At 41.5% G+C, this 22,145-nt stretch overlaps 1 protein-coding gene and 1 long non-coding RNA gene across 3 annotated transcripts; one reads left to right on the top strand and one right to left on the bottom strand.

Annotated features, from left to right (window-relative positions):
• Positions 1-345: 345 nt before the first annotated feature.
• CEBPE (CCAAT enhancer binding protein epsilon) lies at positions 346-3,131 on the bottom strand. 2 transcript variants are annotated; one of them, XM_078151291.1, is made up of 3 exons: positions 3,033-3,126; positions 1,981-2,922; positions 346-1,001 (listed from the first exon to the last, which is right to left on the bottom strand). In XM_078151291.1, exons 2-3 carry the CDS (start codon positions 2,485-2,487, stop codon positions 666-668), a joined length of 843 nt encoding a protein of 280 aa, XP_078007417.1. In that variant the 5' UTR covers positions 2,488-2,922; positions 3,033-3,126; the 3' UTR covers positions 346-665. The 2 variants fall into 2 exon arrangements, with proteins under 2 accessions (XP_078007417.1, XP_020819798.1); XM_020964139.2 differs by having other exon boundaries at positions 1,981-3,131.
• A 7,273-nt stretch (positions 3,132-10,404) lies between these two features.
• LOC110192815 (uncharacterized) lies at positions 10,405-21,820 on the top strand. The gene is made up of 3 exons (XR_002320274.2): positions 10,405-10,522; positions 10,619-10,687; positions 20,006-21,820. It is a non-coding gene; the product is annotated as an uncharacterized LOC110192815 (long non-coding RNA).
• Positions 21,821-22,145: the final 325 nt, after the last annotated feature.

The raw sequence follows: 22,145 nt of genomic DNA, 5'->3' as shown, positions 1-22,145 counted from the left end.
TCCCTTCCTGCCACCCCCACCCCCATCATGCAAGTCTCCCAACAGATTAGCCAGGTGATTGGGAACAAGCCACCTAAACTCTCTCTCTGTTTCCTCATCTCTAAAGTGGTGGTATACCTGCACTACCTAAGTCACAAGGTTGTTGGTTGGAAAGCACTTTATAAATGTTACCTTGATATATAAATGTCAGCTATTCTTATCAGTGTTATCCTCCTCCCAAACAGTGTCACAGCAAGGAAGGAAGCCACCCTAGGGTATAGTACAGGGGGAAGAAGATTCAGGGAAAGACACTTTTAAATATCACTTTTAATAAACGGCCTGGTTTAATGACTGGAAATACTTAGGTCTATGGCACGTAAATATTTATTTTGCTGTAAGTTGTCTTTTGTGTTACAGGGAAGGACCTCGGAGGATAAAGGATGCAGTATTTCAGTGTAATAGGGGAAGTGCAATCTCCAAACCCTGCCCAGGGTGCTGCCCAAATGCCTTGGGGCTGGCTCAGCAGCTGGTCTGTCTTGTCTGTCTGTATGTCTGAGGGCATCAACCGTACCCTATATGTGGGAAGAAAGCCCAAACTGAGCTGAGGGCCTCCCCCTAGGGATACACAGCGGGTCGAGAAGTCCCTCAGGGCCAGAGGAGTCCCCTCTGCCCGTCAGCCCTGGGGCTCAGCCACAACCTACTCCCTTGATGAGGCTGGCAGCTTCGGGGATCTGGCGGAAGAGGTTTCTCAGGGTGTCGAGCTCCTGGGTGAGCTGGTCCACGCGGTTGCGGAGCCTCTCGTTCTCGGCCATGTACTCCAACACCTTTTGCTGCGTCTCCTGGATGCGCCGTTTGGCTTTGTCCCGGCTTTTGCGGACTGCGATGTTGTTGCGCTCCCGCCGAAGCCGGTACTCTAGGCTGTCTTTGTTCACCGCTTTCTTGCCCTTATGGGGGGGCCCGGCTGGAGAGGGAGCCTTGAGGAGAGGACTGCAGGGAGGGGCAGCAGCGGCAGCCAGGGGGCCCTGTGGTGGGAGGAGTGAGAGGTACCCAGAGATGAGGCACTGGGCACGGAGGTTCAGATACAGAACTGGGGCTGGGAGAGAGCGGGAGGAAGGGAGAGAAAGAGAAGGACCGACCAACAGGGATTGACAGATATAGAGTAGTGGGGGTGGGGGCAAGACGGACAATGGATTGAAAGGGAAGAAAGTATCCAGTGGACCCCTCCCCCTGCCGCCTTCAATATACATCTTGGTCTAGGAGATCCCTTTCATATCGAATAATCCATCCCCCTGACTCCAGGCAAGACTGCAGTCCAAACCAAAGTCTAAAGATTTCAGAGGAAGGAGCCCCCAACAGCCTTCCTTAGCCACCCATTTCACTTTCTCACACCGCTCAGGACATTTCCCTCAATAGTTATCCTAAATCTCCCGCTTTGAAATTTACGAGCATTTCCTCTTCTCCAGCCAGTCAGACAGGAGGCAAAGGCAGGCGGCCAAGGCTGAAGGGGGGTTAGCAGGACAGATTTGAATCCACAGGGCCTTTTAGAGTAGTGTTTGGTGGGGTGGGCACTGGGAAAGGTCAGAATTCAAAGAACTCCAAAGAAGGATTTGAGGTGCCTCAAAATATGCAGAACTCTATCGAGAAGACTGGTACATCGGAATTCTAGAGCTGTCCTGAGGGGTGTGGAAAGGTTCAGAATTCTTAGAGTCTTGGGGTAGTTTAGAATTTACAGAGCCATAGAAAGAGGATCAGGGGAATGGGTCAGAACTTGAAGAGCTGTGGAGAGGGGTTTGTTGTACATCAGAATCCTCAGAAGTGTAGAAAGGAGTGGGGTGAGGATAGAGCATGGGTCATAATCCATAGCACTTTAAAGAGAGTTGTCATCTGAGACACAAGGGGCCAGTCTGACCTTAGAGACACCCCTGCTGGTCCCCTTTCAAACTCTGATCCATTGAATATAGGGGTCCCAAGGAGCCAAGAATAAGTGCATTAACCTCTTACCTTGAGGACTCGAAGGGGCTGGTTAGGTGTGCCCAAAGCTGGGGGCAGATGCATGGCAGTCTGCCCACAGTGTGCCACCTGGTACTGCAGTGGGTTGTAGCTACCTCGGCTGGAGCTTCTCCCACACTCTGGCCCCCGAGGCTCTTCTTTCACGGACACTGCCCGGGAATCATAGCCATCAGCTGGACTATAGGAGTTGGGCCCTAGGCCCTTCCGGTCAGGGCCAAAGGCATGGGCCGGATAAACGAAGGTCCTCGGGTCTGGTGGGAGGTAGTGGGGGAAAGCTGGAGTTCCAGGGCCCTTGAGGCCGCGAGGCTCAGGTTGTGGTTTAACAGCAAAGAGATCAGAGAGGAGCTGTTCCTCACCGGATTCAATGTAGGCCGACAGGTCGATGGAGGCCTCATGGTCACACATGTCCCCCAACTCCCCTGGCCCGGTTCGGCTGCCTGGGAACTCAAGTGGTTGGCCTCCTCGTTGTTCACAGTCGTAGTAGATCCCGTGGGACATGACCTAGACCGCCCCCTCTACTCCCCGCCCTCTGGCCACACACCCTGTCCGGGGACTCCCCCTTTGGGTGTCTGGCTTCCCTCTCTCCTCTTGCTCCTTCTCAAGTCTTTCACCTCCTCTCCCTCTGGATCTTCCCCTCTCCTGGCTCCTGCCTTCTCTCCTCTTCTCCCCTACTCCTTTGTGGCCTCTGTCCTCCCTCCTTTGTGCTGCTTCCTTTTCCTTTCTGCTGCGGTCAGTGGCTCTCCTCTTCCCTTTTCCCCCCCTTCTCTCCTTGGTGCAATGTTGCGGGGGGAGAAGGGAAGCCTAGCAGAGGGGGACAAGGTGAGTCCCAGGAGGAGGAATTTGAAGATGGGTAGCTGGTCTCCACCAAATGAGGTCCTTGGCCTGTTCAGCAGCTGATGTCACTCTTTGCTGGTGCTATTTCTTCTACTCCACCTGGCGAGTAAGGGGGACATCAGGGTCCTGGCATTGATAAGTGTTGGTGCTTCTCCAAGTAGACCCCTTACCCTCATCCCATGAGATCCTGAGTCCCACTTGCAGGTTACCTTGTCTCTTCCTCTGGCCCCCAAATTGCTTTGAGTAGAATGAGGTTTCAGCTCCTAGGGGAGCACTGAAAATCCTTCCTTGGCAGACCCCTAGACTAACTGGAGCTCCACCCTTGACATAGCTCTGCCCCCTTCAGCCTGGGCTCCACCTATCTCAGGGATAGCTCCTGCCCCTCCCTTAGAAATCCCACCCCCCTAGACAACCTCTTTGGAGGCAGGGCCAGATAGGGTAGGACAGGGCTGGGCAGTGGAGGGAAGGGAAGTGATGGACTAGGAAAGAGGTGGCTGATTGTGTTCACAGAGTGCCTGAGGCTGCTGGCCCAGACGTAGAGAACACCCTATTTCATGAAGCTAATAGAATGTCTTAGCAACTACTGCTAGCTCTAGTGGGACAGCAGGAACAGGGAAAAGAGCCCTGGACAGAGGTTCTTTTCGTGACCCCATTTGGGGTTTTCTTGTCAAAATACTGAAGGGGTTTGCCATTTCCTTTTCCAGCTCATTTTACAGATGAGGAAACTGAGACAAACAGGGTTAAGTGACTTGCCCAGGGTCACACAGCTAGGAAGTGTCTGAGGTCAGATTTGAACTCAGGAAGACAGTCTTCCAGCCTCTAGGCCTGGAGCTCTAGCCATTGTGCCCCCTACCTGACCTGGGTTCAAATACTGGCTCTCACTGCCTAGTTACCTGTGTGACTTTCAGTAAGTCAATTCACCACCTGTTTCCTCATCTGTAAAATGAGGGAGTTGGACTTAATGGTCTCTTTATTATTATTTAATTTTTTTAAATTTTCAGTTCCAAATTCTTTTTCTCTCTCCACTCACTCCTCCACCCGTTGAAAAGGCAAGATATTTGATGCCCATTATACATATGCAAAACATATTTTCAAAACATTAGCTATGTTGCAAAAAAAAAAGCAAGAAAAATAAAGAAACTTTAAAAATATGCTTCAATCTACACTCAGAACTCATCAGTTCTCTCTCTGGAGGTAGGGCAGGCAGCATTTTTCATCATGAGTCCTTTAGAATCGTCATGGATCTACTGATCACTCTAAATTCCAGTTCTAAATCCTGCTTAAACTTAGCAACTGGTCTCCCAGTTTCTAGTCCCTTGGCTCTCTAATCCATCCTCTGAGCAGCTGGCAGAATCAACTTTGTAAGGTCCAGCCAGGGCTGACCATGTTACTCTCTTGCTCAAACATCTTAAAAAGCATCCTGTTATAGCCTCTAGTTCTAGTATAAAATATAAACAGCCTGCCATTTAGAGTTCTGGACGATCTGGCCCCAAACCACTTTTCCATACATTACTTTACTTTTATAGCTATTTCCTTTGCAGAAGGCTGACCTCCACACCTGGAATTCGCTCCCTCTTTGTCGCTGACTTTTAGAACCTCTAGCTTGGATACTACTTTCTCCAATTAACTTCCCCTTATCTCTTCCCCCCCACCCCTGCCCCTACAGCCCACCCCAGTGATTAATGTTTTCTCGTTTTCCTTATGTACATGTTATATCCCCTCAAGAAAATGTAAGCTTCTTGAAGGTAGGGACTATTTCATTATTGTTTTCATTTTCCCCAGCACCTAGCATAGTACCCTACATAGTAGGCACTTTAATAACTGCTTGTTGAAGTGAATCGAATTATATTAGATCCTGACTGAGTTCAGACTAAATACCCCAGAGAAGCCCCTGCCCCTGCCCTAGCAGTGCTAACAATTTTGCTTCAGTCTATTTCTCAAAATTACCTGGAGACCACAACTTTCAGAAGATAATGACATTGGAACATCTTTCTGTCTATCACCTCCCTTCCAGGAGGGTCCCAGGACCCTTTCCCAAGACCCTGAAATCTTCCCTCCACCCCTGGCTTGGTTTCCCCTTGCTTAGCAGCAGCATTGCCTCTACTGCTTCTCTTCTAGGCCCACTTCCTCCTGTGGGGCTCAAGTGCCTTCCTCTCTGCAATCCCCTCTCCATAGGACTTTCTTTCTCAGGGGACTCTAGGAGAACCCCATGGGCCCCTCTCAATTTGGACTTCCTGATTTCATGCAGCAACTCTTCAACCCCCTTTTCCCTTTCTACCACGATTGCCCAAATCTCTCTGCTTACAGGAACTTAGAATCATGGAATCAATAGTGCTTTCCCCAAAAAACATGTTTGCTAACATTAATGGGGAGGGGGGAAGAAAATTAAGCTGGTTTGAAAGAATTGATGCTATATTAGGCAGCATGGCTTGGTGAAAATAAAGTTTGACTTGGACTGAGGTGTCCTTGGTTCACATCCTCCCTCTGTCACTTATTACAGTGTCTGTATGATCATGGTCAAGTCATTTAATCTGTGAGCCTCAGTTTCTTTATCTGTAAAATGAAAGAGAGTAGTTTGGCCTCTCAGATTTCTTCCAGTTCTAGAGGTAAATCTAGTACTGAAATCCTATGACCCCAGAAACTGAAAAGATAAGAAAAATGTGCTATTTTGCAGCTCCAAATAGTTAATTGTCCAGTACAGAGTCAAACTTGACAACAAAGTAAATTTCAAAGTAGAGGACGGAAAAGTATGGTCAGGACATTGGACCCAAGATTACTGCTGATTTGCTCCTGTTCATTGCTGAAAAGAACTGTGTGTGTGTGTGTGTGTGTGTGTGTGTGTGTGTGTGTGATGGTAAAAAGTGGGAGAGGGGGGCAGTGTTAACAAGGACCAGGGAGAATATATTTGTCTAGAGATTTGCAGATCTGGTCAAGAGAGAAAAAATTACTTACATAGATGTGTCAAGCCAGATACAGAGAAAAGCAGATATGGAAAGGAAAAAAACAATAGCATGGATGTGCCTAGTAGTTTATAGGAAACCACATCCATGAAGAATCACATAATCTTAGGGTTGGGAGAGACCTCAGAGGCCACGCTGTCTAACCCAGACCTGACCTAGAATCCCCTCTATATTATCTCCAACGATTGTTCCTTCAGCCTTTGCTTAAAGATCATTAATGTGGGGAAACCTGCTCTCTTCTGAAGGCAGTTCATTCCATTTCTGGGTAGTGTTAACTATTAGATATTTTTTTCTCTTTTTAAATAATTTTCTAAAAATTCTGAATTTAACAAATGACACTTCTCCCAACCCAACCCTGCGCACTTCCACATACAAAGTAGAACACAAAAAAGCATTGTACGTGAAACTTGCTGTGTGACCCTGGACAAGCCATTTAAAAAAACAAACCAAACCTCTGTCTCAGTTTTCTCATCTGTAAAAATGAGGGTAATAATAGTACTTACCTCCCAGGGTTGTTGTAAGGATTCAATGATATAATAATTGTAAAGCATTTAGCACAGTATTGGAACACAGTAAGTGCTATATAAATGCTATCTATTATTATTATTGTTATTATATTCAATTGGTTACTTTCAAAACTGTCCTATTTAATCTGTGCTTCCTTCTGTAGTACTTTGTACACTTTAACAATGTTTACATAGCACCCCCTTTTTTTTGCATCACCATCCATAACCCTCCCCGCCAAACAAAAACAGAAAAAAAACCTTTGTGATAAATAAAGCATTGGCAAGCAAAACAAAACCCTACAGTGGCCATGTCCAAAAATGTGTTTCTTGCTGCAACTTGATTCCACCACCTCTGTCACTAGGTGGGTAGCATGCTTCATCACAGGTCACCTGGAAATGGGGCTGGTCTTTGTCTTGATCCAAGTGCTTAAATCTTTCAGTCTTGTTTTTCTTTATAATATTATTCTCATTATATAAATTATTCTCCTAGTTAAGCCCACTTCACTCTGTATCAGTTTCTAATTTCCAAGATTCTCTGAAATTGTCTTTTTGTCATTTCTTACAGAAATATATCATTACACTCATATATCCTAATTTATTCCATTGTTCTCTTTGCTTTTCTTTCCCCTCCTTTTAATCTTCCCTTTAGAATCAGAAAGTTTGTTTTGCTTATGACTATTTCCCACTCAGTATTATCCTCTCTCTTAATTCTCCCCCACTCTCACCTGTTTCCCTGTTGAGTTTGATATATTTCTTCATCAAACTCTGCATGTGTGTTCGATTCTGCTTTCGTTTAAAAGGGTTTTTTTTTTCTGATGGCCTCGTTCTTCAGTAAACCCTGCTGCCTAATTAATATGAGGTCTACTCAGCCATTCTCTCTAATGTAACATCGAAGTGATGATACTCCTTCCTCCATCTTTGTTCCTCCTTTTTTTTTTCACAACCCAATTAGGAGAGATAGCAAGTTCTACCCCCTTCTTCCTCCTTTCTATACTAGTATATTACTTTTTTCCTCCCTTCTCTTTCCCCTTAGAACAGAGCCAATCCATACCCAGGTCCTCTGTTTTTGTAATAGAACAAAAGGGTTTTTGTTTGTTTTTGAGGCAGCTGATGGCACAGTAGATATAATGCTGGGCCTGAAGTCAGGAAGACCTAAGGTCAAATTTGACCTCAGACACTTATTAGCTGTGTGATTCTGGTCAAGTCACTTAACCTTTGTCTACCTCAGTTTCCTCAGCTGTAAAAGGGGGATAATAATAGCACCTCTCTCTCAGGGTTGTTGTGAGGATCAAATGAGATAATATTTGTAAAAGAGGCAAATGCTCAAAAGTCTTCTCTTCCATTAAAGGTGAACTTCTTTTTCCCTATAGGATAATATTCAGCTTTTCTGGGAAGCTGTTCTTAGCTGTAAGTGTAAGGGGATTTGACCTTTGAGTGCCCAGATCTCCTAACAGGGAGGTACCTTGTATCCTGCCTACATGGGTGAGAGTGGACTGCTTTGACTAGCTGTGTAGCCCAACAGGCCCCATTCTTAAAACTGGCCAGACTGAGACTGTCTCTCTCTTTTTTGTGTGCTCTTTCCTGTTTTGTGCAGAGGGTGAAAAGTACAGCTCACTCACATCATGGGAGCCATGAATAGAACCAGGAAGAGGGAAAACTTCCCTCTACTCCTTTCTTTTACTCTCAGCTCCTATTAATGGGCCTGAGGGTGTTTGTTTCTGTTCTATTTTATTCATCCTTCTCTGTTTTAGATGCCCGTGGTGATTCCCTTCAACTGGAAGTGTAAGCCACGGTGACCTCAGAGTCAGGATTCCAGGAGGGATGTTGCAACCAGCCAGCCTGAGCAGGGAAACCCAGAGAAGCCTAGGTACTTGGGACTTGAGCTTGAGGTAGGTTTTGGAATAAGAAATAAGACTGTACTCTATTGAAACCAAGCTAACTTAAGAACCTAATACTCTTACTTTCCCCAGAGACTGAGGTGGTACAAGGGGTAGGGAGTAAGGGAAAAGGATTAAATTCAAGTGTTGAAAAAATAAGTTTGTATATTTGTTATTATAAATTTTAGTGTAAATATTCCTTTGCAAATTAGTCGTACTGTTGGTGGTTAAATGAAACTGAAGCATAGGAGGTCCAGCCCCCGTAATTGAGGGAACATTATCAGCAGGCAGGGCAGCCAGGTGGCATAGTGAATAGAGCTCTGGCCTTGGAGTTAGTAGGACCTGAGTTCAAATGCAACCTCAGATACTTAACACTTACTAGCTGTATGACCCTGGGCAAGTTAACCTCGATCAACAAAACAAAACAGAACATTGTCAACAGGGGCTAGAACCAATGGCAGAGAGCCTTAACACCCTTCAGTCTCCCTTAAGGTATCAAAGAACCCTAGGGCAGGCATGAAATATAGTATACCTCACCTTTAGGCAACAGGGGCTTGGGAGAATCAGTGTTACATATGAGGCCTTATCTGGAATTAAATTAGGCCCTTCAGTTTTGTGGCAGCCTTTGTAGAGATTTTTTTGAAAGATATTCTAGACTACAAGATACTAGAGGACTTTGTCATTTTTTTTAAGGCTATAAATGTACGGTCAGTTTTTTCTCAGTGTTTATTCCCTCAGAAGTCGGTTCTACTGGTGTAATTTTGCAGACTTTTTATTTGTTGATAGCTTGACTGTTTAAATGTTAATCCTTTTTGAATTATTGAATTCTGTGTAAGTATTACTATACTGATATATCGGTTCTATATTACTGAGTCCTGTGTAAGTACTGATATTAAGTTTAACATAAGAAATCTGTAATCACTGGGTTTGCTACTATCTAGGTAAAATGTTTCTATTGCTCTTTTGAATTTGAAGAGACCTATGCACCTTACCTTTTTGTGAAAGCAAAATATCTTTCAACTTCTTATGATGAGATGCCCGTGCCTGAAATCTACAATTAGCTGATACTTTTTGCTACTCTACTAAGTGAGCCTACATTTCTTTTCAGGCAGTTGGGGTTAAGTGCCTTGCCCAGGGTCACACAGCTAGTGTTAAGTGTCTGGTCTGAGGCTGGATTTGAACTCTGGTCCTCTTGACTCTAGGGCCGGTACCTGTGCCACCTGGCTGCCCTCAGAGCCTACTTTTCTTCCTGGACTAATGGACTTATAATTCCATTTGGTTTACCCAGGCAGTAGGTAGGATCTGTGGGAGAAATTTTGGGTACCCTTTGGAATAAGGTCCCAGAGTAAATTACCTAGACTTCCATGTGGATAGCCTATGGTCCAGAGGATCCTAGAGAATTTTTTGTTTGTTTGTTTTTTGCTTTTTGGTGAGGCAATCAGGGTTAAGTGACTTGCCCAGGATCACTCAGCTAGTGTCATGTGTCTGAGGCTGGATTTGAACTAAGGTCCTCCTGACTCCAAGGCTGGAGCTCTATCCACTGTGACTGTCCCACCTAGAGAATTTTGATGTGTAGAAAGGTACATTTTTGGTCCACATCCAAATTGGATGGTCTTATGCACTGAGTGAAATCAATGGAAGAGTTTCCACCCAGGACAATTTTCTCATCTGAGAAAGTAATGACACCTATTCCTTCTCCTTGTCCCAAATTCCCTCTGGGAGAATTCATATTCTAGAAAGCTCAGAGTGGACCAGGTTTCCATCTGCGATGGGAAGCCAGTTTTCTTTGCCTTCTTTGCTTTTTATTTTAGTTGTGGGTTGAGAAAAGTCCCATAAGCTAAGGCTGAGCAAGCAGAGATATTTGGTAAATTTTGTAAAATGCTTCTGTTTTGTGGAATCTGCAAAACTTGGTATTTGTGGATGTGGTTTTCACTGTACATATGGGATTATGTATGATCATTTAACATTGGCTGTTTTTGAGACTTTACTGTGTGACACAGGGAGGCAAGTAAATGGACATTGTTTATGCCTCCCCAGAGAACACAGAGAAACCTTCTGAATTTGGGACAAGGACTGTTCAAAAGCAAGCTGTTGCCTGCTTGCTGGGAATGGCAAACAGGGAAATATGTAAGGTAGCTTGAACTTCCAGTGTGCAGATCTCCTAACGTGGGGGCACCCTGTGTCCTGCCTTTTCCTCTTACGTGGGTGGGAGTGGTCTCCTTTGACTGGCTGTTTAGCTAGAACAGGCTCCATCTTTAAAACTGTCCAGACTGAGACAGTCTCTCTCTTTCGATCAAGTCCAGAAGATAAAGATCACAATTTACCCATAGCATGGAAACCATGAACTGAACCAGAAGTAGGGATAGTTTTTCCCCTATCCCCTTCTCTTTTACCCCAGCTCTAAGAATTGGTCTGGTGATATTTATTTCTGTTCTGTTCCCCTTGTCCTCAGTTTTAGGAGCTGGTGGTCCCTACTGGAACAGAATTTTGTGCCATGGTGACTTTGGAATCAGGATTTCAGGTGAGATGTTGTACCAGTCAGTCTGGTAGGGAAGCCCAGAGAAGCCAGAGAGCTGAAAGTGGGGTTTGGACTTTGAATTGGGAATGTGTCCTGTAGAAATTGAATTAAACTGTTTTTATACTTGTTTTTATATCTTTTGAAGTAAATACTCCTTTGTAAAAGCTAATCTGACTGTTAGTAATAATAATAATAACAGCTAATATTGTTATGGCACCTTCTGTGTACCAGGCATTATGCTGGGCACTTTACAATTATCACATTTGATCCTCATACAACAACCCTGGGAGGTAAGTGCTATTATTATCATCCCCATTTTACAGACGAGGAACCTGAAGCAAACAAGTTAAGTAACTTGCCCAGGGTCACACAGCTAGTAAGTGATTGAAGCTGAATTTAAACTCAGGTCTTCCTGATCCCAGGTCCTGTACTCTATCTACTATACCACTCAGTTGTCCTTGCTGTTAGTAGTTAAATAGAGCTGGGGTACAGGAATCCTATCCCCTGCAGTTGAAGGAACACCATCAGCGGGCACTACAGCCATTTGCAGAGAGCCTAGATTCCTAAAACCTCCTTAGGACTGGCTCACAGTCTTTTTCTCCTCCCCAACTCCTTCTTGCCATGATTCCTTCTTCACTCAGCCCTCTAGTGCTAATCTAGACGCCTGACTATACTGACTGGGGAGATCTCTCAACCAGCCAAACTGTTAACCCCTGGCTGCTGCTTTCTGGTTATTATTATGCCACTCCCTCCCAAACTCTTTCCTCCTTAAACTCTGGGATGTACAATCACATCTTTTCTACTCATATCCCCCAACTCTTAGCACTAAGGCTTTCACATAGCAAGTGGGTAATGGTTTTCAAAAATGAATTTTTGAGAAAACATAACTGACTCCATTCAATGCTATAATGGCCATCCTTATATCGATGTACAGAATGTCCCTTTCAGTACCTCATACAAGGGGATTCCAATATACATATTTTTTTCTAAGTATGCATCATACATTTATTACTAAACAACCTTCTCATCTCCAAAATAGGGCACAGGGATTAAAAATAAAAATTAATTGCACTACTTAGTAAAGCATTACTAGTAACTTTCATAAAAAATGTACAAATTTTGTTAAAAATTTATGAAGCCTTCAAATGATTTGGTTACAGGTATTTATAATACATTTAAAACTACATTAAATGATACAATAGAGTACAATGAAGAAAAGACTCAACAAATATGATTTCCAACAAAAACTCATAAGCTTTCATAATCATTAGCAAATTTGAAACAAATAGCAAAATGAGGTAACTGAATGTACCAAAAGGAAAACAAAAACGGTTTTAATGGCGGCCCAAAGATATCTCCATCAAAAATGAAACTGAGTTGGTAGATCCCATCTAAAGTATTTACAAGAGGCTTAGCTAAATTTTAAGAGCTTTAACAAATCACAGTTAAGAGATCATATAAAACCTAAACATACTTACTACATTTCCCCCATTTTGCTTGAAAAATTTTCAGTAAGAAAATGAGATTTTAAAACAACTCTGAGGTAGCACATCACACCTATCAGATTGGCCAGCATGACAAAACAGGAAAATGATAAATGTTGGAGTAGATGTGGGAAAATTAGAATACTACTGCATTGTTGGTGGAGTTGTGAAATGGTCCAACCATTTTGGAGAGCAATTTGGAACTGTGCCCGAAGGGCTATAAAAATGTGCATACTCTTTGACCCAGCAATAGCACTTCTAGGGCTATATCCCAAAGAGGTCATACAAATGGGAAAAGGACCCACATGTACAAAAATATTTATAGCAGCTCTTTTTGTGGTGGCAAAGAATTGGAAATTGAGAGGATGCTCATCAATTGGGGAATGGCTGAGCAAGTTGTGGTATATGAATGTAATGGAATACTATTGTGCTATAAGAAGTGATGAACAGGCTGACTTCAGAAAAACCTGGAAAGACTTGTATGGTCTGATGCTGAGTAAAGTGAGCAGAAATATGTTTAATAGGAATGTATATGTATAGCCTATATCAGATTGTGCGCCATCTTGGGGAGGGTGGTAGGGAGGAAGCGGGAGAAAAATTTTAAACTCAAAAGCATATGGAAGTGATTGTTGAAAAATCAAAATTAATTAATAAAAAAGAAAATGAGATTTTGCTATCTGGAGGCCTTGACATCTCTCTGTCAAAAATAATCAAATAAAGTTGACAATTTATGCAACGACACAGCAGAGCTAAGATGGTAAAACCAATCATTTTCATTTTTGGAAGGAAAGAGGAGAATCGATACACATATTGATTATCCCTCAATCAAGCCTATGTTCCAGTTCCTAATCTTGCTCATTTTCTATGATCTACAGCTCCAGCATACCTCAGCTACACAGTGTTGGTCATACCCTTTGTCTTACCATCACCCACAAATGCACCACTTCCATGTTCATGAATTCAGAAATTTTCTTATCTGATAACAATCTGTTGTCATTTCACCTCTCTCTTTGCCCTTTTCTTTGTCTACATGGTGATGTCCACTCCCTCCATATGTCAGTTTTCTCCCAGGCCATCACCCCTGCACTGGCTATACTCTTCCCCACTCTCCATCTTGACCTTTTGGTGAACCAGTTCAACTCTACACTATCCTCTTGATTCCCTTGTCCCTTTATCTTATTATTGACCTTGCTCTGCCAAGTCTCAGCCTTGGATCACTCCCACTATCTGCTGCCTTTGTCCTTTTCCTGTGCTACTGAAGAGAGGTGGAGAAAATTGTGAAACTATTCTGACTGGGTCCACTATGAATTCTTGTTACATAGCCTCAACTGAGTCCTCACTGCTGCAAGGCAATCCTTTTATATCTCCCTAATCAATTCATTATCCCATTTGATTTAGTGGCTTTTCCAAACCTTTTTTATCCCTCTTCAAACCTCCAATGGCTCCCTCTCCCCCTACTCCTCTCCACTGAGAAACTTGCGTTATATTTCACTGAAAAAAGTTGGGGGCATTTGCCAAGAGCTGCCTCTTATCTCCTCCTTCCCACCTCATACCACTCAAGCGCTTTCTGCCACTATCTTCACCTTCACTCCTAAAGAAGTGGTCCTTCTTGCCAAGACAAATTTCTCTACATACACAAGTGATTCTATGCCATCCTGTCTTCTCCAGCATAATTCCCCCTCTATCATTCTTACTCTCTCACTAAATATATGCCTATTTCTTCTCTGTCCTCAAAAATCCCTCGTATGATCTGTTCATCCCTGCTGGCTATTGTCTTATTTCTCTTCTCCCTTTTGTTACTAAACTCCTTGAGAAGGCTGTCTACAATTGGTACCTGCACCTCCTTTCCTCTCACCTAGTTTTTTTGTTTTTTTGTTTGTTTGTTTTTGCTAGGCAGTGGGGTTAAGTGACTTGCCCAGGGTCACACAGCTAATAAGTGTTATGTGTCAACTCAGGTCCTCCTGAATCCAGGGCCAGTGCTCTATCCACTGCGCCACCTAGCTGCCCCCCTCTCACTTAGTTTTTCGCTCTCTTCAGTCTGGCTTCCAACCTCATTAACAACTGAAACTGCTCTTTCCAAAGTTACTCATGATCTCTTAATTACCAGATTTTTTCAAACCTCATTCTTCTTGACCTCCCTGAAGCCTTTGACACTATCACCCCCTTTTTTATATTCTCTTTTCTCTAGGTTTTTTGTGACACTACTTTCTCCCCATTCTCGTACATGTCCGACAATTCCTTTTCAGTCCCTTTTGATGGATCTTCATCCAGCCTGCCTTTAACTGTGTGTGTTCTTGTTCCAGCCTCTCTTCTCTTCTCTCTCTATACTATTTCACTTGGTGATCTTGGTGATCAGCTTCCATGGACTCAGTTACCGTCTTTATGCTGATCATTCTCAAATCTCCTTATCTAGCACTAACCTCTCTGCTGACCTTCAGTCTTGCGTCTACAGTGTCTTATTAGAAATCTCAAACTGGATGTCTTAAAGAGATATTAAGTGCAATGTGTCCAACAGAATTCATTATCTTTTCCTATAAGCCATCCTGTCTTTCCAATTTTTGTGTTACTGTTGAAGGCATCACCATCTTTCTAGTGACCCAGCTTATAACCTTGATATCATCCTCAGTTCCTCATGCTCTCACCCTCCCCACCCCTATATCCATTTTGTTGCCAAATCCTGTGGATTCTACTTTCATCACATCACTTATATATGCCATCTTCTCTGATGTTTCCACCACCCTGCTTTGGGAATGCATCACCTCTTACCTAGACTACTGAATATCTTCTGGTTGATCTCCTTGGCTCAAGTCTCTTTCCACTCTAATCCATCCTCCACTTACCTGTTAAATTGAAAAGGTGTATACATGTCACACTCCTTCAATAAATTCCAGTGGCTACCTATCACTTCCAGGAAAAATATACAATCCTTAGTTTGGCATCCAAAGCTATAACTTCCTAACTTGGCCCTTTCCTAGCTTTCTTGTCTCCTTTTTTTTTTTGTAAAACATCAGTTAATATGTGGACACATTTATTAGTTCTATAAGAATAAATAAAATAGACCACACAGTTAAAGACAGTAAACTAATTGAAAAGAAAAGAATTATGTTCAAAATGACAACATACTTCCTCATAGAGGAGCAAGAATTTCACATGAACAAAACACCACTGTTCCCTCCATAAGAATGGAATATATTTTAGGATTAGATTATTTAGTTTCTGATTATTTTTTAGTCTATCTTTCCGTGACCTTTTATTACATATAATTTTTATTTCATTATGATCTGAAAGCTTTTCTGTCTTGTTATACCTCCCTGCCTCCAGCATAGTATGGAATCCAGTGACCCTGGCCTTCCTTGCTCTTCTTTGAACAAGACACTCCATTTCTTGGCTCTGTGCATTTTTACTTGCTTCCTCCAGGCTTGGAATGTTCTTCTTTCTCACACCCACCTTCTAGCTTCTGTGGCTTCTTTCAAGTTTCAGTTTATGCCCTACCTTCTGCAAGAATCTTTTCTAATCTCCTTAATGCTAGCATGTTCCCTCTGTTGATTATGTCCCATGTATCCACTTTATCTTTATTATATACCATGTATCCACATAGTAGCTCTATGAACCCCTTGAGAGCAGGAACTATTTTTTTTTTAACTTTCTTTGCATCCCAGCACTTAGCACAATGCCTGGCCTATAATAGGTATTTGATCAATGCCTTTTGACTTTGACTTAGGCTTTGGAAGAGTATTTTATATCAAGAAGATATATTCCTGTGATGAAATCTATGAACAGCAAGGAGAAGGAACAGTGGAAAGTATTTGGGAGAGGATCAAAGTATGGACAAACAGAAGCCAGTGTGGTGGGAATACGTACAGAATGCTTCATCAGAAAGAGAAAATGGATAATGAGTTCTAAAAGCTCATCACAATCCTGTCATAGAGGCAGGATAAAGTAACAGTGGAGAATTTCAATATGCTTAGGTTGTCTCTCATCTAAAAGCAGAACAGCTAAGAAATTCTTGCCTTGCAAATAATTTTTAGCATCTAACATAGTGCCTGGCACACAATAGGCATTTTATAAATGCCTTTTTGAATGAATGTTGAATGAATCCTTTAGAAGGGAAAAGCAATGAAGGGAAGGGATCACTGTCCTATGAAGGGACTATTCTGGCCTTGATTCTGACTAAAAAGGAAGAACTGGTTGTTGAAGTAGAACTGTCAGGAACCTGGGGAGGAAGTAACCACACCATCTTAGAGTTGATAGACAAAGAAAGGCATGGGGGGGGGTGTCTGATGTACACCTTATATTCTAGAAGATTAGGTTTCTAAGAATTCAGAGATATGATCACATGACCTAATGTTCTACAAGGGAAACTGGCTTAGCCAGGAATTGAAAGCTCCCAGAAACAAAATTCTGACAACAGAAACACAAATAATTCTAATGAAGAAGAAAAGGGGAAGCAGCTTAAAGAGCCTGGTGTGGCTATACAGGGAACTAAATGACTAACTAAGAAGTTCAAAGGATATGTACAGGAAATGGAAGTAAGGGTAAGTAACTGAGAATAAATACAAAATATGGCATGATTTTTTCAGAATAATGTCAAAACAAAAACTGCCGAGAAAACTGGAAAATAGTGTGGCAGAAACTAGGCATGGACTATAGACTATCTTACACCCTATACCAAGGTAAGATCAAAATGGGTACATGATTTAGAAATTACGGAAGATACCACAAACAAATTAGAAGAATTTATGACCAAACGAGGTTGAGAACATTATGAAATGCAAAATGGATCATTTGATTACATTAAATTAAAAAGGTTTTGCACAAATAAAACCAACGTAACCAAGATTAGAAGGAAAGCAGAAAGCTGGGAAACAGTTTTTACAGCCAGTGTCTCTGATAAAGGCCTCTTTCCTAAAACATATAGAGAACTGAGTCAAATGTATAAGAATACAAGTCATTCTCCAGTTGATAAATGATCAAAGGATAGGAACAGGCAGTTTTCAGATGAAGAAATTAAAGCTATCTATGGTCATATGAAAAAATGCTCTTAACCACAATTGATTAGAGAAATGCAAATTAAAACAACTCTAAGATATTACTTCACATCTATCAGACTGGCTAATATGACAGAAAAGGAAAATGATAACTATTGGGGAAGATGTGGGAAAATTGGAACACTAATGCTTTGCTGGTAGAGTTGTGAACCGATCCAAACATTCTGGAGAGCAATTTGGAATTATGCCCAAAGGGCTATAAAATTGTGCATACCCTTTGACCCAGCAATACCACTTCTATGTTTGTATCCCAGAAAGATCATACAAATGGGAAAGAACGCACACGTACAAAAATACTTACAGCAACTCTTTTTGTGGTGGGAAAGAATTGGAAATTGAGGGGATGCCCATCAACTGGGGAGTGGCTGAACAAGTTATGGCATATAAATGTAATGGAATACTATTGTGCTATAAGAAATGATGAGCAGGCTGATTTCAAAAAAAAAAAACCTGGAAAGACTTACATGAACTGATGCTGAGTGAAGTGAGTAGAACCACGAGAGCATTGTACATAGTAACAGCAACATTTTGCAATGATCAACTATGACAGACTTAGCTCTTCTTAGCAATACAATGATCTAAGACAATTCCAAGGAACTTGTGATGGAAAATGCTGACCACATCCAGAGAAAGAACGATGGAGTCTGATTGCAGATGGAAGCATACTATTTTCATTTTTTTTGTTTTTTTCTTTCTTGTAGTTTTTCCCTTTTGTTCTGAGTCTTCTTTCACAACATGACTAATGTGGAAATATGTTTAACATGAGTGTACATATATAATCTATATCAGATTGCTTGCTGTCTTGGGAAGGGGGGAGGGAAGGGAAGGAGGGAGGAAGATTTGAAGGTCAAAATCTTACAAAGATTAATGTTGAAAACAATCTTTACATATAAATGGGAAAAAAATATACTATTAAGTAAAAAAAGGGGAAAAAAAAGAATAATGTCAAGAACCATAAAGCCCAGAATAGGCTGTAAGAGAAAAGTATGTTGGAGGCAAGAGAGAGATCATAGAAAGGATCAGACTATGGCTTGGTGGATAGTAAAGGGCAAGAAAGATGGGGTAGAACTACTGTTAACATAATGTACAACTATTCTCTTGGTTTCCTTTTGTAGCTCTTGGACCTCACATGTAGCCCTCTCTCCCCCAAGAAAATAAATAAAGCTGTATTAGATTTAATGTATCAAAACGCAGATACTATATGTGTTTTTAAATTTTTATTTATTTTTAGTTTTTTTAACTATTTATTTATTTTTAGTTTTCAGCATTCACTTCTATAAGATTTTGAGTTTTGAATTTTCTTCCTCTCCCTCTCCTCCTCCCTCCCCAAGATACAGGCTCTACTTATTAAGCTTATTTTCACATTAGTCATGATGTATAGAAGAATTAGAACTAATGGGAGGAACCATGAGAAAGAAGAAACAAAACGAAACAACAAAAGAAAAAGAGAGCAAATAGTATGCTTCCATCTGCATTCAGACTCCATAGTTCTTTCTCTGGATGTGGATAGCATTTTCCAATGTGATTCTTTTGGAGTTGTCTTAGACCCTTGCATTGCTGAGAAGAGCTAAGTCTATCAAAGTCAGTCATTGCACAGTGACACACTATACAATGAAATGTGAGCCTTGCAAGGTTCTTAAGTCTTCCTGACTCTCAGACTAGTTCTCCAGCCACCTAAATTATATTCTGAAATTCCTATGTGGTAGTGAAAAGAGTATTGGCTCTTCAATAAGACTTAGGTTGAAATCCTGTCTCTAATGCTTAATTACCTGTGTTACCTTCTGCAGGTCATTTAACCTCTCTGGGTCTCAGTTTCCTCATCTGCAAAATAAGGGGTTTAGATTAGCAACGCGATGATAGAGAGTAGGGCATATTGGGAAAAGGGGTAATCAGAAGCAAATACTTCTGAGGAGGGACAGGGTCAAAAGAAAGAATAGAATAAATGGGAGGGCAGGATAGGATTAAGGGAAATAGAGTTAGTTTTTCACAACATGTCTACTATGGAAGTGTTTTGCATAACTGCACATGTATAACCTATATTGAGTTGCTTGCCTTTTCAATGAGAGTGGGGGGGGGAGGAAGGGAAAAAATTTGAAACCAAAAGTTTTAAAAACATATATTTTTTAAAAAGTGTTTTCACATGCTACTGGGAAATAAGAAATACAGGAAATGGGGTACAGAAGTCTATTCTGCCCTACAGGAAAATAGAAGGGGAAGGGGATAAGAGATGGAAGAGAGGACAGGCTAGGGGAAGGGATATTCAGACTGCATGCCATCTTGGGATGGGGGGAGGGGTGAGATGGAGTGAAAATTTGGAACTCAAAATCCTGTGGAAGTAAATATTGAAAACTAAAAATAAATAAATTAATTAAAAAACCCAAAAAATAAATCTAATTGTCTTGATTTTTGCTGTTTTAAAATTTTATGGTGAAATAATATTTTTGTGATGGATGCATAAATGGTTTATAGAGAAAATCCCCTGGAACAACTGAAACTAGTACAAGTGAAAGGTACTGCTCTCTATGTATATATTTTCATTACTGGAAGGAGCAGAAAAACAACGTTTTGTGTCATTTTTATGCAGCTTGAAGAGAAATACAAACAGTTCTGAGAGAACTTAAAACAAAAGCAGCCTCTCAGGTAAAAGTGGAGGAGAGACATGTAAAGTTCTGAGAAGACTGGAATGAAAGCGTGGCTCTCGTAGATAAAAGTACTCATTATTGTAAAAAAAAAAAATCTCTGATGTGTATTGTTTCCCAGTAGCTAATTTATATATGGTTGTTTTTTAGGACTTTGAAGTTTTTTGCTTGGAAGCTCTGAATCAAAGAATTGTTTTGGAGACTATGGGACTATTATATCTTAATTTATGTCATATCTGACAGTAATGTGGATTTTGAGCTTTTCATATTCATGATAAGGCTTTGATTTGAGGCATTAGAAGCCAGAGAAAACTCAGAGGAACCAACTAGAGGAGCTGCTTACGGAAGACAACACAGGAGCCAGCAAAGCCAGGAGAAAAGATGCTGAGACATTGGGAGGGAAGGGCAAATGAGACTGGCAGACAGGAGACAAATAAGCTCTGCAGTCGACGAAGGGAGGCGATCTGATTGGAAGATTCTGGGAGCTGATTGGAGAAAGCAGTATCTGATGCATGAAAAGCTGGCTGGAGAAGGCTCTCTACTTCCATTCATAGCTTGAAGAAAGGAAACCCTCCAAACCCTACATTGCTTTTTACTGCCCTCTATGGCTCAAGAGGGGAATCTCCCTTGAAGCTGTTAGAGAAATGAATGGCTTCTCAGATTCCCATGGATACTGTGTGCATTAGTGGGAGCACTGGAGCCTTAGTGCCAGGAAGACCTGTGTTCAAATCCAACCTCAGATACTTCCTAGCTGTGTGATTCTGGCCAAGTCACTTAACTGCTGCTTGCCTCAGTTTCCTCATCTGTAAAATAAGAATAATTATAGCAACTATCTCCTAGGCTTGTTGTGAAGATCAAATGAGGTAATATTTGTAAAGTGCTTTGCAAACCTTAAATCATTCTATAAATGCTAGCTGGTATTGATTATAATTATGTGATTCAGGTTTATGGGTAAACTGTTCAGTTTTAATTATTCCTGCTTTTGCTTTCTATTTAGTAAATGTTATGATTATTCTTGTTTTTCCCCTCTGGTTTAGTAAATGTTTCGTATTTAAGAGTTAATAGTATCATTGTGCTGATTAGTGCCACTAGGAAGCACATCCTTAGCAGCTCAGAAACTACAATTATGAATTTAGATATGTATTTTTCCCTACACCAGAGTTACCCTCTAGATCCCTGACAGTGAGTTGTGGCAGCATGTCAGCTGTAGCCATCCTCCCCTCCCCCTACCATAAGAAGACCCTCAGATCTGCCGACATGAGTGCAGTTTGGGGTGAATATGCCAAATAAAGCGGGACAGGGGTGGGGAGGATCAGGTGCCCTTTACATAAATAAAAACAACAGAAATACAAAACACAAAGTAAAAAGGCCAAAACAAAGAATTATAATCTACTATATTTAAGATTGGGAAAGACAAATATTGTTGGTGGAGAGGAAAGGGGGAAAGGGAAGGGAAGGGAACCACTTATTGAATGTTACTATGTGCCTGGGGGGCAGCTAAGTGGCACAGTGGATAGAGTGCCAGACTGGTCAGGAACACTCATCTTCCTGAGTTCAAATCTGACCTCAGACACGTTCTAGCTGTGTGACCTTGGGCAAGTCACTTAACTTTTGTTTGCCTCAGTTTCCTCATCTGTAAAATGAGCTGGAGAAGGAAATGACTAACCACTCCAGTGTCTTTGCCAAGGAAACTCTAAATGGGGTCACGGAGAGTTGGACACGACTGAAAAACAACAACAGCATGTGCCAGGTCCTGTGCCAAGTGCTTTACTGCGATGTTTTATTTGAATATGTGCTTTAGCTACAAGCAGTAAGAAGACCAATAAATTGCAATGATATCTTGAAGATGCATTTGCAGGATACAAGAAATTTTTCCAAAGAAAATTGTGTACTTTTAGTATTATATACTTTTGCATATTGTATACTTTTAATAAGCAAAAACATTAAAAAAAACACATCTGTGGGTCTGTGGCGTCAAAAAGATTGCTTGTATTATACAAGATTGTTTATAGAGTCTTTAAGTTTAAAGAGCTTCATTTAGTAGGAAAAATGTTACAGCTATTGATAAGGTCAAAGTGATCCTTAGGGAACAACATGCAATGCAAACTTAATAGTTCCACTTGCAGATAATACAATGGGAAAGAGAATTGCCCATATGTCTGAAAATGCTTGTGGTCCATTAATTGAGGAGCTACGGTCTTGCTATTTTGTATTGTAAGTGGATGAAAAAACCAATGTAAAGATGCCCATTTAAAAAAATATATGTACAATATATTGTTGAAACTGATGT

Source organism: Phascolarctos cinereus, unplaced genomic scaffold (assembly GCF_003287225.1).
Source record: "Phascolarctos cinereus isolate Bilbo 61053 unplaced genomic scaffold, phaCin_HiC Scaffold_3;HRSCAF=262, whole genome shotgun sequence".
Classification (NCBI taxonomy): Eukaryota; Metazoa; Chordata; class Mammalia; order Diprotodontia; family Phascolarctidae; genus Phascolarctos; species Phascolarctos cinereus.
This window is presented reverse-complemented; position numbering and strand designations above follow the sequence as displayed.